At 33.4% G+C, this 18608-nt stretch overlaps 1 protein-coding gene across 1 annotated transcript in view; it reads left to right on the top strand.

Annotated features, from left to right (window-relative positions):
• LOC124630084 (zinc finger and SCAN domain-containing protein 21-like) overlaps nt 1-18146 on the top strand; it is a 67437-nt gene extending 49291 nt beyond the window's left edge. Inside the window, exons 6-7 of the mRNA XM_047163808.1 lie at nt 16727-16892; nt 17303-18146. Coding sequence (XP_047019764.1) covers nt 16727-16892; nt 17303-17340 — 204 coding nt within the window. The 3' untranslated portion in view covers nt 17341-18146. The remainder of the gene's footprint in view (nt 1-16726; nt 16893-17302) is intronic.
• The last annotated feature ends 462 nt before the right edge of the window (nt 18147-18608 follow it).

The following is an 18608-nucleotide window of genomic DNA, read 5'->3' as shown; positions in this document are numbered from 1 at the left end:
GCAGCAGTAATTAAAAAATACTTAACTTATCTTTGAAAATACTTTTCAGGGATTTTATAAATTTTGTAAGGTGAAGGAACTATTACTAATTTTAAAATATACCTCCGGAACAATATTACACAATTGTTTACGAATAATTTTTTGATGTTCAGATTAATCTTTCATCTTATAATGGCAGATAAATTATATTTTGGTATACAGTAGGTGCCTCATTTTCAAAATTTATTTGATTTCAACAATGAAGCTGTTTATTCAAAATTTGCATATTTTTTGTTTTAATTGACGTCAACTGGTATTGTTTGTGTCAAGAATTATGTATTATGGTTTTCAGGTTCTTGAAGGACATTATTATTATTATATTCCCATTCAAAAATGGTAATAAATAAGTTGACCATAATTTATTTCATATATTCATACATACTTAGCATGACCATATAAATTATTGCTGCACATACTGTCCCACTTGGTGCTGTGTGGTTATCCCACTAGTCAGTCACCAGGCCTAGTCCATTTTTATAATCAAAATGACGTAGGCCAATTCCTTAATAATTATGAAGTAGAAATTATAAACTTTTCAGTACTGGAAAATAACGTGTCTTAGATAAAACACTGAAACAGATAAACAAGCATAATGAATAAGTAAGGCATATTATTACCTACCTAGCAATTATGGAATCCTACATCGATTGCAGAAACATTCGCAAGATCCAATAAAAAAAAAAAAAAACGTTTTATCCTTGAGATCTAAACAATGAGGTCCATTACAGTTTTTTTAATGATAATTCACATGAACGCATCCTTTTTCATAGCTGTGACTTGTCTATGGTTATAATTGTTGTTTTTTTTTCTAGATCTCGCGTGCAATGTATTGTTGTAATCTTAGATAGTTCCGTGATGTGGTGTAATGTACAATAAAATTAATAGTCCTGTTGCATATAAAAACTTCTTACGTAGGTGGTTACTTAACATTGTTTGAAACAATTGCGTAGCTGCTTTACTCTGACCATGTCGGTTAAGCTAAATGAAAATGACGGCTGAAAGTGAACTGAAAAACTTTTGAATAATATTTATTAAAAAATAAAAAAATGGTGTTTGAACTAACAAAAAGTGTAAGAACCTGCATAAAAATGATTTCATTTAAACACTATTGAGCACTTTCATTAGGACATTTCCATTTATAAATCTCTATGTTAAATAAAAACAGCAATGGTTTTAGTATATGATTATTTATCAGAACCAAATCAAAAAATAAAAAGGCCAGTTCCCACGTCAAAAAACACCAAGAAAACATATTTGCTTCTTACATAAATACTCCTCGTAAATAAGTAAGTTTCTAAGTGATGATAATATACCAAAGTGCTATACTACGGTTCGGTAAAGCCTCATATAATACTGTGGAGTTACCGTGCTCACTTCCCATAACGCCCCACCTTAAGTTTTTACTTATTTAACTATGACCTAATGTGTCCGCGACTTAAGAAAATCACACAAGTGTACACGGTGGTTGAACACAGGGCTGACACAAACAAGTTAGAAAAAAAATATGAAAAAAACCTAGGTAACCAACATAAAAAAAGGAAACCTCTGTTCTTTGGGAAGAAGATTAATAGGTGTAGTATTGCGAACTTTAATGACACAGCTTTGACTTAAATTTTTTTAAATGTGTACGATATTTATGTAAAAACACATGGTTCTCAATGCCTTTTCACCAGACGTCTAACCAAAATGTGGAATATTTTCTATCTATACAGTGTGACAAATTACATTAATAGATTTCATCATCAAAAAACCATACATCACCCAACCAAACAAAAACAAGTAAAAGAAATAAAAACAAAAAAAAGGCCAAACTCCCGATCTACATCCCTTATTTCTTAAGACGCACCTGCGGTCACAGGTAGTTACGGTAAAGTTAGGGCCAATAAATTGCGGGTCACCGTGAGAACTTCTGCAGTCAATGACTGTGACGCACATGTGATGTATCGACGGTATGAAACAATGCTGAAACCGTGAAAGGCGATCCAATAAATTTTAAGGATGGCTTACTTTCTTTGATTTGTTTTTTCTCTGTTTGCTCTTGATTGTTTTTTGATTTAGATTAAAGAAATTTATTTAATTGAGTAAATTACTTGATTAAAGATTTTGAAATACGAGTAATGAAGGTTATCTTAATTGTTTTATTTCAGTCTTTTGGTTACTTATGTGTTTTTTAATTCCTCCTAAATCAGCAGATTTAATTAGGTAGGTACTGGGTATATTCATTTTATGACCCGTAAACCAGAATGACAAGATTTCATGAAAACAACACGGCAATTAATTCAATTTCAGATAAAGATCTTGATATAAAATCATACTTGCGTGCGTAAACAAAAGACTCGAGAAACGATCGGATGGGTGCTATTGTTCAAAAGGGCGTAAGTTCCATACAATGAAAAAAAAAACATATTCTTTCTTTGATATTTTGTTTATTTTTATACCTATGCACATTGTTTCAGAAATAAAAAAGAAAAACTGAAAAAATAACTTTTTTATTTTTTCAGATAGTTTTTACAAATTATTTTTATTTCCATATTCAAATTCGGGCCCGATACTTACGACCTTTTCTAAGGTGGCGTTTCAAAGGTTCACATACGATCGTGTGAACTATATGTCCACGGTCTGATGATCTTGGCGTCTTCAGCAACGTCTTTTGCTTACGATACGGTCCGTGAACTCCATGGGAACCACCATTTTTGGATGTCTGTTAAAAACGTTTTCGCCCCCCACCTAAAACGTTTTTGAAACACTGTGTTTTTTAAACAAAGTTGAGTGATTTTTGCACAAAAGTTCGCTAATAAATCATTTATCGAACCGAAAGCAATTTCATTAAGAACTTGTTAATTTGTCAATTAAAAACCTAATACAGACTGAACCAATATCGAAAATAACAGAGCAATTAAAATTAATTAATATAACCTGTTCAAATAAATTCAAAATTCCTTCCAATTTATTGGAATCAAAATCTAGATTAGCTGTGTATTTGAACATGGGCAAGTAAAGAAAATTGATAGACCATCCTTTCTTCGTTCGTTCTTTGATCGATCGGCCATTCTACCTCGTAAAATGGATCTTTTCAGCTGTCAAGCCCTGAGCCGCTGAATTAAACTGGACAGTACTGGACGGCTAGTTAAGTATAGGAAAGCTAAATAATAATGCAGCCTTCACAATAGCTTGATGGAATCGAGTGATACACAATAGCAAGGAGTTTGGTAGGTATATTTTATGGGCTAGTTATGGCTTTGGTTTCTTATGTATGAGCCTTTCAGGATTTTGTTTATATCGGCTTTATGAAAATTGTGTGAAGTTTGTTTATGTTTTTAGTTTGAACAGCTCTATTCTCGACTTAACAGTACTTAATCCTATAGATTTTCTCTACGAAATAAAGCAGAAGTAAAACTTAAAAAAATATAATTTCAGTATTGGTGTCACGAATCAAATGTATGTAATACAAGCCCTACCCACCTAATATATTCCAAAGGTGTGTTACGTCGTCACATTGCCGACCAGTATCACCTGTCACACACTAAAATCCCGACAGCCGACAACCTATAACCGACTTCACCTTTTAAGAAAAAAAAGACTATCAGATTGTCGCCTCATTGGTTTTCTGGCTATGATACACAAACTTTTTAGTGACGTTTTAAAAGTAGAACACAAATAAAAAAAAACAAAAGATAGAAGGGTGCATATGGATCTTTGATCGGTACTGTAATCTTAGCATTTGTGTGCCGATAAAATCGATACTTATCAAAAAACTTTTTTGAAGTAGGCAAGCAGATAGCAACATCGGCTTACTACAGTTGCAGTCCTCCTAAATTAACAAAAAATATCATCATCACCGCAAGCATTTGGTAGATATCCGTTGAAACTATGTAGGAATGAGTTGATACATTTTTCTAACATGCTTAAAATTATTCACTCGACTGATCACTAAAATAGCTCAATTTTGCACTTATCAATTGCTGCAGTAACCAATAACGATCATTTCCCATATTTGAGAGATAGGAATTTCACAATGTACCTTGACCAATGTCAAAATTATATCTCCTGAAAGCATATCATCAGATAGGTTATTGGAAACAACCGTAAAACAGGATTGCCATTCCTCACCCTGGGTAAAACGGTCCTTCCTCAAGTCGCGGTCATCTGCGCGTGCGCTTGACACTTTTCCACTCGTTAGAGGTTCGTTATTTGTTTGTTGTCAGTCTGTCTGTTCGTCTGTCACAGTGTTGCGTCCTTACAATTGGTTGCCGCACAAAGCGGAAGGTTGTGGTCCATTTTGTAGTAGTAAAGCGATTTAGAGGTATATTTTACAGTAACTATGGAGGTTTTCGAAGGGAAGAAATCAAGTCTAATGTATTGCTGTTAAAATCCATAATCTGTAAAAAATATTGGTGTTGAATTAGGTAAATGGAACATGTTTTTCTCTTCAAAAAAAATTGCGTAAAATGTTCAGTTGAAAAATATGCAACATGACCTTATTTGTCGTAAATAATGGTCAGGGAAATGAAATAAAAACTGTTACATCATTATTCACTATTTAGGTAGTGAACAATTCAAGTAGAAACCGCTGTCGCTTACAACTTGGACCACACAATTTGAGTAACAAGGAGCCAATAAGATTGGTAGTTGTCTCAAATCAGAATGTGATTTGCGTTTGCGACCTCCGCCGACGGACACTTGCCTACCCATTGTAGACAATGTTTTTTTTATAGAAACATTGTTTAACTACACTTCCTTAAACAGTCTTACTCTTGTAAAATCTATAGTAATATTATAAAGAGGACTTTTGTTTTGTTGGGCCTGAAACTACAGAGCTGATTTGAAAAAATCATTCACTGTTTGGAAGCTACATTATCCACGAGTGACATAGGCCATTTATATACATATATTCGGTTTAGTAAAGTATATATTTAGTTTGGTGGAAGTAGTTTCCACGGGACGTGACGGTGAAACTGCAGGAAATATAACTTACTTTTTACAAAAATACCGATGAAGCATGAATGGTCTTGCCAGTCATGAATATGATATTAAAGTAACACCTTTAACGACAAAATATCAGGTTTTTCACACTCACTGCAAAACTCAAATACATTTTTATGCATCAGTTTAAAATTATTAATGCGATTAGATCACTATCAGACCAACGATTTGTGAGCAATAGACAAACCAAACCCGATCCCATAAAGTAGAATCGTAATAATGACAGGTGGCATCTGTATTATCTATGGCACACTTCCTGCACGATTTTTATAACGATATTCTAAATGAACAGGTGATACGATACTTAGATATTTTTTCGGTAATTTCAGATAAAAGAAGATTTATTTTTAATGTCAAAATCTAGACCACTTATTGCAGTTTAGCTCGGAAATAACTTAATTAAGTTATTTTAAACTGGATATTATGATTTCGTATAATAATATAAATACTTAACTACGCTAATAAGATCTATTTTGTGGTGTAATAAATTGATTTACAATAGAAGTTTGCCATTAAACTGGTCTAGGTAATAGTCTAGAAATGATTGGATTTATCAAATTAATTTTTTAGTAAGATTGATATCAGCTATATAAAGTGTCTCAATTTTATCAGACAGCTGTTAATTTTTAAGTCATTTGATTTTCTCTTATCCTGTCTAACTCCTAATAAATTAGGTAAAGAATGCTCTACAATGTGTTATTTTCAAATAAAATATATTTGTCCGGAATACAAGGTTTTACGATACCTTATGCTTTTATAATCTCATTAAAAAACTTATGGTGGCGGGTGCGTAGCCTGTTGTGTGCACCTGCCCTAATAAGGGTCTTAAAAATCGGTTAAAAACGGTCTTTTGTGCAATTACTGGTTAGATAGTGAAAGACATTTCGATATTGGATGTTTTAGTGGTCATTTCTTTTGGAGTTTATAAGTAGTCTTGTTAATTTGCAATTTTGTGTAGGTACTTTTTGAGTGCTTTGCTTCAAAATTAATGATAAGTAGACTGGCCCAATCTTAGCGTGACATTCGTCACATGACAACTACAATTGTTTTACGTGACTTGGTCTACCAGAGTCTAACAAATTACTAAAAAACACATATTTCACATGTTTTCAGGTCTATTACCATAAGTGACCTATCAATACAAACAAAAAAATCTAGTCTAATCACAACTCGATCATAATCACACATAAGAATCGAACGGTAAAAATCTTTAATTGAAATAAAAAACAAGCTTAACCATAATTTGGCGAGAGTAACATTCCATACCACATAATTAGGCCCACGTCACACACTCATCTATATCCATACCTATAAAATAAGAATCAGAATCATAATTCCACTTGTTTTAACAGGAAGTCGATTTAATGAATTTTTATTGGTTACCAAAGACTTTCGAATAATGAAATCTGGGCGTTATATGGCGACTAGTTTATGTCTATATCTGTCGACTTTGTCGGGTCTGTTCGATTCGATTGAAAATATTATAGTCTGAGAGACAGGGGCGTTAAACATTACCATAGCCTAAATAAGTAATATTTTTAGTAAATTGAGTTTGAAAGTAATTTCTACTGAAAATTGAAGGCATAAAGGTATAGCAATTTTGCTATAATTAACACGCCTTCATATAAAATTGGTGGTTGAGCATGCATTTAGTATTTACTAGTGCTTATAATTTGAGAATACTATTAATATATCTATTTATTATAAAACTTAGTTTTATAACTGTAGATGAAATTTAACATATTGAAAAATAATAATCTGAAATAGATAAAACAGTGTTAATGAAAAGTAGGTGTCAACTTAAGACACATTGCTTCATCTAATTGATGGATTAAGTAGATAAAATATTTGTAACTCAGTCTCCGAGCCTATACTAAAGTAATTAACAGCGTGGCCAGTTGACAATTTAAACTAGTACAGCTTTTTTTGATGTCAGTTAGAAATTGGGGGCCAATCTCCAATCGTTTGTCCGTATGCACATAAAACAAACTTCGAAACAACCGTTAGAGGAAACATCTTAATAAATATTGTACTTATGTCGTAATCGCACCTAATTGTGTAGTGTTTTTGTTGACACATCACACGTCAATTCATTTACTGTTTTCATCTTTTCTATTATTGTTTACTTTGTAAGTAGAAATATATTGAATTTTTTGTTTAGTATTAATGTTACTTAAAATAGTTATAATGGTTTATTTAAGCATCCTGTAATTTATCCGTAAAAGCACGTTTATTTACTTAGTTTAATTTTACTTTTCCTTTTTTCCTACTCAAAGTTCCCATACTTCCAGCCAAAGCTTAGCTGTACACCATACATTCTTCAAGGCTTTATCTTGTCACAACATCACCAAAGTTATAGTTCAATAGTAAAACAGCTGTAATCACAAAATCACTAACTTATACATTTTAATGATTCACAAAATGAAAGAGCCACACGTTTCTATGGGATTGTTTACGATTTGTATGAGAATATATGAGAAAGCATCGATTTATGAGTAACTGTTCGTAGCAAGATTTGTAAAAGGCCGCCTTTGATATCGAACTTTATGTATTACACGGGTTTTATCGCGGTTATGTGATCAAGTATTAATAAATACATAGCTTTCGTTTTGCATCTGTTTCTTGAATAGATTTTTGTCTCTGTCATGTAATGTAGGGCTAAATTTATTACAGGAAAGTATGAAATAATCAGCAATGTTTACATCACTGTCATTATAATTACTCTGATAAGTCAATTAAATGTAAAAAAAAATTGTGTACCGAAACCATGAGTTCGTATTGTATATAATTTAAACTTAAATTATATACAACGCCATCAAAGAACCATAATGGCAAATCCAGACACAAGAAAAAATAAACAAATGAAATAACAGATGTACAAAACAATTTCACCTCACAATCATCAGTAGCTCATTTCATTTACATTACAATTATTGCACAAACGATCCGGGTGCATTTTTTCTGACCTACAGTGTACTAAGGGTGCGTCTACACGGTGCAAATAGCGTGCGCATGTTGATACTCATGCGCAGGTTACATGCATTATAAAAACGTGCGGATCTAGCGACTGTCATTGCCCTCGGCAGTCGTTACGGTTAGTCAGAAGCCAGTACGTCTGACGCCAGTCTAAGCAAGGGGAATCGGGTTCCCCGGGTAACTGGGTTGAAGAGATCAGATAAGCAGTCGCTCCTTGTAAAACACTGGTATTCAGCTGAATCGGGTTAGACTGGAAGCCGACCCCAACATAGTTGGGTAAAGGCTCGTGAGATAATAATGATGATCTAGCGACTCGCGAATATACCAGAAGCAAAATACCCACCCTCGTGCTCAGTTGCGAGCGCGCGGGTCACTTGCGCATGTTAACTTGCTCCAGCTACAAGCACCGTGTAGACGCACCCTAACTATCGTACATCGCGTGACAATTGTCAGCCAGATACACTTGATTTACAAATAATGACCCAATGTTGTAACGAACAATCATAATTCATTTTAATCAAGACACGTGCGCCATCTTGGATTTTTTTTGGTTCTTTATAGGGTAAAGAAATGCGTGCAGCTAATACTTTCCGCTTCAGTTGTGTATGTGTAAAAAACCTTTTGCAGATGTGTCAATTATGGTTGATTTTCCTTATAATGGCTATCAGTGATTATGGCCTATTGTTATGGGACGCTGTCACGGTAGATTGACATTTTGTTATGCAGTATAATATGTACTTGGGTGTCTGCAATGATAATAATTGCTACTTTATTATACTGAGTACGTAAAGTCGTTAAGGTCAGATGGTCTTTACATCCGTATTTGTTAGGTTTATTAATAGTATTTGTTACTGTAACATTTGTGTGTGTAATTTTATTGTGGATCAGTATTGACTCATAGGTATTGTCAGGGAAGTCTTGCGATGTGGTTGACAAATCGCCATAGTACATATTTCAAAATTTATTTTGATTATATTACCGCTTCTAAATGATCAATTGTGGCGATGGAAGTCATTTTTTATAACCTTTTTAGAAAAAATTATTCTCCATTCTTATAACACAGTCATTTGATCTCAAACCAAACTATCTCCTGTCAAAAACACACTTGACACATAAACTTATTCAGTTATGTTCCATTTCACATGACAATCATTGCCGACCAGTTGTGTCACCAACTCTATAAAAAAGCTAATAAATTAATAATGCCGCGAGAGTATGTCTCGCCTGCAGATAACACGAGACAACTTCAAAATGAATATTCAAGATCTTGTTAATACCTTCGGCTGCCATTCAATCAGCCTAAAATGATTTATATGGCACAATATGCTGACCAAATTTCAACTGTATTACAAAGACATCAAAGTTAAATTTCATCTGTGTTGGTATAGTAAACAGCCCTTATCAACCGCCCACGGGTTTGTTGATCTTTTTTATTTGATGTCGTAATTATGGCGTTCGTTTGATATTAATTTATTGGGAGCTTGAATTATCGTTGTGTTTACAACAGTAGCACTTATTTTACTGTATTAAATTAGGTATTTTACTTTTAAGTTCTTCATTCGCTTAATAATCTAAGCTAAAAATAAAATGTTATATCCTTTTCCCATAAATTAAAACGACATACCATCACAAAATCGCATACAGATCAAAAGATACTCAAAACAGCTTCAGCAATTCTGAGATTACTAACCATACATACAGCCTGTCAAAACCCTTTCGGCTTTACCGCAGATCGATCAAAACTAGTTCCACCTTCGTTTCTGCTTACCCCATCTACCATACGAGTACATAAACAAGTCCATTCATTCCTGAGATTAAACGTTCATGTTTAAAAAGAAAAATAACGCTAGCCGGCACAGCGGTAGATTGCATCTGTTGACCGTCTGCACTATCAATCATTATTTATCCTTCTTTTGCTGTGGACTGTACTGATTAAATTATTCCACGGAGGTGACTTAATGAAATAGCCTGGTTAGGGAGGATTCACACTGAGGTTATTGACGGCACTATCTCTCTAGATACCACTCATAATAAAGAGAAAACATATTCTTGTTGTTTTGTTCCCTAAAAGCTCCGAAACTACTGAATCGATTAGAAAAATGATTTCACTGTTCGTAAGCTATACTCTTCCCGAGTAATATATGCTATATTTTATCCTGGTGCTATCAGTAGTTCCCACGGGACGCGGGTGACACCGCAGGAAAAAGGCTAACCTTATTTTTTTGTCATTAAATGTCGAATCTGCTTTCGCCACATTATTTGTTTTGTGTAAAGATATCTGCAATACTAGAGGCATTGTAGATGCATTACCGTTCCTAAGATAAGCTGAAATTAATGGCGCGCATGTGACCTTTTAAGCGGAGTACTGTATCGCTTCTGATGTAGAAATTGGAAGTGTTCGTAGTATATAATAATAGTTGAACTCATTAAGTAGTTAGCGACAAACATTTTAAATTATTTTAACTTGTACAAGTATGATTACATAACGTCACTAGCTGTTCCCGTCGATTTTACTGCCATCTCGGGAGAACTTCTTTACTTTGAACAAAATATAGCTAATAACACTTGTATAACACAGCTTTCTATCTGTAAAAGAATTTTCGTAATCAGTCCAGATATTAGGTACCACAAAATCACAAACTCTTTATAAATTATAACGCTAGAGATATAGGAAAGTCTCAAAACATGTTCACCGTTCCACTTAATTCACATTCAAATATAAACTATAACATTTCTAAACCAGAAACAAGAACATACTCCAACTAAAGCCAAATTCATAAGTAGTTTAAATCTCGCCTTTTGTACGAACCTAAACGGTAAACTTGATAAATAGGACTTAATTCCATATACACAAATCATAGCAACTAGTGGACACCCTATTACGTCAAGTTATGCACACGCAAAGACACAATTGTGCGCGAACGCAGAATCGCCCATCATGGCCGCCTAACCAATAAATATGCATACATTGTCAATTAATAGCGTTTATTAAATTAATGGACGCTTGCTATTAGAAATGATACTGTTAAAGGAATATAGTTTGAGGGTTCTGCATCTGTTTTAGATTGATAAGGTTTTAAGTGGAGATGTATGATAAGATTTAAAAAACTGTAGTGGCGTAAATGATTGGCACTAATTAATTGGTAGGAGATCCGATTAAGATAGACTCATGATTCATACTTTGCAAAATCCACAAGGATGTGTAAAAGCTCTTCTTACCGCCTTATATAACTAGGAATTTACTTGTGTCCTTTTCTACCTTAAAAAAAAAACAAACAACCATAACCATAACCTGAAAAAAGACATAAAAATATATTTTTTATGCCTTCATCCTTCAAAATAACATACATCATCATCATCATCATCTCAGCCATAGGACGTCCACTGCTGAACATAGGCCTCCCCCTTTGATCTCCACAGATACCTGTTGGAAGCGACCTGCATCCAGCGTCTTCCGGCGACCTTTATAAGGTCGTCTGTCCACCTCGTTGGTGGACGTCCTACGCAAAATAACATACATAATCCTAAAAAAAATTACCATAATTTCAAATTACACTTACGGAACCCAAAACCGTCTGCAATAAACCAAAGTGAACCCGTTCCGAACCACGAATAAGGGCTTCATAATAACACAGCCCTCTAAGATATACTATGTACCAATTAGTTAACTTCTTGTCTTGACAACGATTGGTCCGACACCACAATATTGATTAACTGAATCCCCAGATAATTGGCTATGTGGTTATTAATTAGTTCTCCATAGAATATATTAATATTTATAAGTAATTTTGTGATAGTACTCAGTTCATAACTTTGTTATTTTGAAACGGGTTTTCGCTTTGGGTTATTCGATTAAGGAATTGATTGCTCGTCTAGTAAATCAAGTGTTTGAACCGGTATTGCTTCTGTTTTGTGAGGGGAAAAATAAGTGAGATATATTGGCTGGGAACGCTAATGTCCCTATGTTTATTTTGTAAGGTTCTTAGCGTAAATTGTTTTTGTCCGGCACAAAGTTTGGTTTATTTTGTGAACAGTAAAAAATAAGTTATTACTGGATTAAGATATTAATTGATTTAGAAAATAGAGGTACCAAGAAAGTACTATAATTTAATTTCAAAGGCTGAATATCTAAGACATCTTTATGGCTGCTCTTATTTTCTGAATAAATCACGTGCGTAGTAAATTTGTTCTCCCAAAAATAGTATTCTTATAGATGAAACAATATTGAACTTGAACTCTGAGAAGATGTGTTTTTTTCTTTCATCACCGCTTAATGATAAACTGCAGTGGCATTAATAACCACTTCGACAAAATAGATAACAGAACACCGCACCACTTTTTATAAACCCACGCATATCCTGACTACCGAGAATAAACGTTAACGAGATCAATACCGAAATACCTTCTTGGGTTCTCTTCGGTTATTCAGCAACAATTTATTTAGCTAAATTAACCGAAGCACAGCGTATTTGCATTCGATTTCCATAACGCGGTATTGGCGTATCGAGACGCCATACGTCACTGTTGCATCGAGATACAAGCCGTAAGGACTGCTTGATCGATTGTGCGATTCGAACATCGAGAATTTTACGGTATTAAAACGTTAATTTTAAGTGGTCACGGTGTTTAGGGACATGTTGTACATTTGACACGGTATTAATCATCGTGTTTCATTTTGTTGGTTTAATTTTAATTGGGAACAATTTATTTTGTTAAGTCAAATAAAAAATATTGTCTTTTACTTAATACAAAAAAGTTAATTGTGAGATTATGAATGTCAATACAGAACTGATTATAGAAGCTTTACTAACAAACTGTGTAATTTATGGTATTCACGTGAAGCTTTGAAATAGTGTCGTGACATTCATTGCGATAGAAAGTTGGTAATTTCCAAAAGTTTAAGCTGAGTGTTTTGCCATATAAGGATTGATGATGTATAGTTATTTTCATACAAAAAAATTAAAAAAGTGGTTCACACTTCACATTTACAAAACATTCAAACTCACTTTATAGCAAAAACAATACTTTCATTCAATCAAAATATTGTATTTTTTCCCACAAGAAATATACCAACTATCGAAGCAATATCGTTTGTCATAAATAATCCACGTTCCTTCATTATCGGAGTACAGATGAGACGGCCGGTTTTTTGCCAGCCTCGTGATTTATCCAAAGGAAATTGTCAGACAACTAATGGGTCTTTGTTTATTGATTTATATGTTGCAATATTCGGTAGCGAGAAGGGTCGGTATAATATCGGTTCTCGTTTTTTTGCTCCCTGATTGAGCTACTGCATAATCCGCCCACAAGGAGATGGCTATTCGAAACGCTCACAGCCCAACCCATTGCTGCCTTTTTAATTTAGAATCCTAATCAAAATTATAGGGTTCGTAGATTGGTGTGAATTAGCGAGTAAAAATTTAATGGGAACGCTTCTAGGATGTATCTTTATTAAGTTTTTTTACGTACAGGAAATTATTTTAGAATTAATTAAAGTTTTTGATATATTGTTTTGAAAAGACGGTAATAAAGTTTAGAACAAAAAGATTTGATGGTTTCGATTTGAGAACTAAGTTTTATGGCATATAATAGTGTTATATATGATTTTGAATACGATATATCACGTTTAGATGGATATTATTTGCGGTATTTTAAGATGATTGAAGAACCTAGTTATAACGGTTATTTGCAGGTCGGAATTACTGCAGATTACCGCTGATTTCGAAAACAGACCACGTATTTTTTTTCGTTTTTGTTAAATAGGTATAAATAATGATTTTTTTTATTTCTGCTTAAAAATAGATGTGCAAACAACATAAAGTTTGTTTGCAACAAACTTTATTTTCACGACTTCTGACCAATCCGATCACGATCATTTGAATGTCGTGCGAACATTGAATACTTTAATGATTTATTTTCAACAAAGTCTATTTATCCTAACTAATATTATAAATGTGAAAGTAACTCTGTCTGTCTGTCTGTCTTTTCTTCACGCCTAAACTACTGAACCGATTTGTGTGAAATTTGGTACAGACATAGTTTGGAACTTGAGAAAGGACATAGGATAGTTTTTATTTCAAAAAAAAAAAAAAAAAAATATATTCCGGACATATAGCGCCATCTATTGGTCAAACCAAAAATATGCCGGAAGTCACTATTCCATGCGAACAAAGTCGCGGGCAAAAGCTAGTAAGTAATAAAACTCTCGTCGTAAAGTTGTTTTAGATTTTCAAATTAATTGATTGCATTTTAAAAACAGTTATTTTAACATTTATTATACAAATGGTATTGGTTCAACTTTCTCTTTAAATGTCGTGACAAAATTACACATAACAAAACGCAGACGTAATTAATAATGTAGATAAGGCATTTACGAAAGAGATTTCAATGTGTACATTATTTCGAGATCGAAATTTAAAAATGTTTAATTGACAAACAGCTGTCTGATCCAACCGCTAATAATGAACGTATCCGATGACTCACACATTTTTAGGTAGTAAGAAGCCAGTAATTCTAACTACCAGTCTTACCTAAGGCTATTGCGTTGAGGAGGTCAGAAAAGCAGTCGCTGTGACTAATTTATTATTTGAGATTTTAGTATATTCTTGTAGGAAATTTTAGTCGTCGATCGGTTGAGTAAAAAGTAGAACCGATTTAAATCTACCTATATCCACGAGACCCAAAAATTTAATTCTTCATGCCATATTCCCGAATCCAAGCCACCGTCACACCGGCACCGGTCAGCCCAACCACAAAATTGAACCCATCCACAAACCGACGACTAAAAGTATTAAAGTATTTTGAACGTTCAAATTGAATGTTTTGGTGACCACAAAATTATTTTGACCGTTCTTACCATAAAAACAAATGGTCATTTAGTAGTATGGGAAGCATGGAATGACGATATGGTATTCAGTTCTTCACGCTCACTGTTTTACGGATCATCAGTAGACATACGTTTTTTTTATTGCGGCTGACTTGAAAAGTGTTGTTCTTTTTTTTCGTGTTGTTAATGTGATGTTAATTAGTAGCTTTGACTATTACGTTACGGGTACGTAACGGTAAATATCCATGCCCAACAAAAATGATCTGTGGTACCTGCATATTGTGTAACTGTTACAGCCTTTTTTTTATCGTCCCACTGCTGGGCACAGGCCTCCTCTCACACGGAGAAGGATGCATATTCAATCACCTTCTATTGAGTCTAAGAAAACAAAGTTTCCTCTGAAGTACCTTTTTTTTTAGCAAAAGATCATAAAAATCATCATATTAATAGCATAAGGTGTCATAAACTTCTTTTGAGCTTAATATCACGATACCAATACAGGAAAAATATGCAGGAATTTCTAAGTAGCCAACACGTACCAACTTCTTTTACATTTCTTTTTCCGAATGTCATGCGACTACAATCGCGTCGCTCGTGCGCACATTACCACCGAGCCTAATGTCTCGTAATGACTGCTTCGTAACGCGTGTTAGGCTGCTCGCATGCTCGCGACTAATGCTACCGCGGTTAGTGACGGGCCCATTATGAGTGCGACAAAAAATGAAGTTTTATAGTAGCTATGTACTACTGTGCAGTGACCTATAGATTTGTTGGTGCTTCTGAAATTAGTAGATTATTATCATGAAATATTTTGGCAAGTATGGCTCAATTTAAACGTAGGTACGTTACAGCCTTTTTATCGTCCCACTGCTGGGCCCAGGCCTTTTCTCACACGGTAAAGGGGAACGTAGGTACATCATGGTAAGAAGATTTTCAATATCTTCATCAGTATAAAATAAAACGGTAATGTCGAATTTGCAGGATTTCTTTCTTCATAAAATGTAGAGGTTCTTCGCCAAACTGTGTTTCATCGCAATTTTCTTTATAATGTTGATACTTGCACATAAAGTGACTCCAAATATCAAGACTGACTGATCCACAATAGCTGGACTCAACAGGTTTGAGCGAGCATCGAGCATCCTTCATTATAAATTCATTTGCGCTCAATGTGCAATGTCATGACTTTGATTATTAATCGAGATGAGTGTTATTAGCTCTTTTATTGTTTAAATGTATCGATTTTTTTCTTTTATTCGGATCTTTATTGTGAGTTTTATGAGTCAGTCTTACAAGCTATTGATTTGGAATGAATTCGGTAGTAATTATTTTTCTGAGTGGGGTACTAAAATTATGATTTAAGGTCTTCATGTCTTGTTTTATTTTTGAACAACTGCGAAGTTTTAAGTCGTCTTTATAGGATTTCAAGCATAAGCTGTTCAATCTTCTTCTTCATAGTATGTAGCTACGCATTACTTCCTAGAAAATTAAATCCTTTTAGTACTTGACCGTGACTTGCATTTTATCTAATGGCTTTCCTGAGCGTCTGCTGTGAAGGACGTGGTCTGTTCCAAGATATGCATTCTTAGCAGTCATCCTATATAGAATATCCTAGTTGACTGTATTAGCTTACCAGTGGATTTTGAGATATCTGTAAATCGATAATGCATGTTCATATTTTTGTTCTAGATATTATATTTATCAAACTACAGGGTTTGCTTTTACTGTTTCTTCCAAAGCAAACCTCTCATGAAACTTTCGAAGTATAATAAGCCCTACTCACTATTTTAGTTTGATATAAGAAAGCACAAGCAAGAAACATGGACAGCTCTACAGCGAAGTCCCTTTCTAGAATTATCCCCTCAGAAAGTGTACATATTCTAACCCTAAAATTTTCTTCCACAGGAGAAACCCCACAAATGCAGCCTCTGCTCGAAGTCCTTCCCCACGCCGGGAGATCTGAAGTCTCACATGTACGTGCACTCCGGCTCCTGGCCTTACAAGTGTCACATATGCTCCCGAGGCTTCTCCAAGCATACTAACCTGAAGAATCATCTGTTCTTGCATACTGGTGAGTTTTTGTCTTTGATTTTCCTTTGAAAAATATTGTCTTAGTAGTAACTTAGGTATACACACGCAGTAGTAGCTAAAAATGAGTACATATTAGTAAATAATAAACAAAAACAATTCAAAGTTTTTAGATCTATCCTTTTTTATATCATGTAGTGTTCAGTAGTATTTTCTCTAAAACATTGTGTATCAGTAAATTATAAAAACTTTTGGATTTAATGCTTGTAGAAAATCGAAATAAGCCATTTTAGAGATTTTTTTTAGTTATATGGCTACATTTTTTTACCATATAAACTACCTGCCTGTAGTAGGTATCTATAGTTAATGTTGCCTTTACAATCAAACACTAAGACATACATACTGGTTTTTTTTTTTCTTGATTTTTAATATTTTTTCTTTATTTTGTTACAGCCAAACACCAAAGGAACAGTGCGAGGGATGCCACTTGAATCCTGAAAACAAAATATATGTATACATTTTATTATCAAGTATTGATACATTAAAACATTTTTTTTTTATATTCGAGACTTTACTGTCTTACGAAATATAAAAGTGTGATATTAGACTAATTAGTTATAAGTGTTAACTATTTAAGTTGTATTTATGATTTGCTTATTTCACTATGATATTAAAATAGGGGTCAAAGAATCAGTAATATTGGGGGTTTTCTATTATTTAGATTTTTTTACTAAGTGTAAATAATGGTTTTTGATAACTTAATTTTGGTGTGTAAAGTATTTTTTTTTATATTAAATTTAGTATTTTGGAAAATTAAATAAGCAAACACTTTTTTTTCATAAATGTATAGAGTAACATTTGTATGTTATAATTACTTTTAGCATTTGCTATTTATTATAAAGTTCTAAGGTTCAATATCAAGATTATATTTTTTGATAAACGTTTTTAAATCTAAATTATTCTGCCTTCAAAATAATATTTTTACGCCACTTTTTAGCAGGTATATAGAATATATACCCACTGATTGTGGACTTTAAAATAATAATTAACATTATTTTTGAAGATTTCAGCCTCTGCCTACATAGAGTTATGTAGAATTAAAATAATTGTAAATAAATAAATAACAATTAAATTACTAAAAATATACCTACATTGTGTACGTATATTGTGATTTACATCGCCGTCCATTATTTTGTAAATATAGCTTAAGAAACCTTACACGCAACGAATTATTAAATTATGAATATTATTTATATTTTTAGATAAGTATTTCAATAAATAAATTACTATTATTTAATCTGGATTTCATTTATCTATACCCTAACATATAAGTTGCTTGATGATTTTTTTAAAGACGAATAAACCTAAATGTCTCCATAATCAAAAAATATATATATCAAATAACACATACTAAGAACAAACATCAGGCTTAAATGTTCGAGAGATAGGTAACCAAAATAGGTTTCACACAAGCGAACACGAACCAGCCAAGCTTTGTAGTCACAATAGTACTAGTCAAATATTTCTATTTCAAACATGCTTTTGCAGGCTCTTATGAAATGTCACCCTTCTTGAAAGTTTCAAAAAGATGGCCTCATGCATGAGATATGAGAAGAACCGAGTTGATGTCGAATCTTACGTGACTTTTGTCCCCAAAAATGAGTGACCTATATTACAGCATAATACTGTCGCTTTAATTTTCACTAACTTACGGATATTTGTGAAAAAATAATGATGATAATTTTCAACAAACTACCCT

This window comes from Helicoverpa zea, chromosome 4, assembly GCF_022581195.2.
Source record: "Helicoverpa zea isolate HzStark_Cry1AcR chromosome 4, ilHelZeax1.1, whole genome shotgun sequence".
Lineage (NCBI taxonomy): Eukaryota > Metazoa > Arthropoda > Insecta > Lepidoptera > Noctuidae > Helicoverpa > Helicoverpa zea.
The sequence above is the reverse complement of the archived record's forward strand: the minus strand, read 5'-3'. Positions and strand labels throughout refer to the sequence as shown.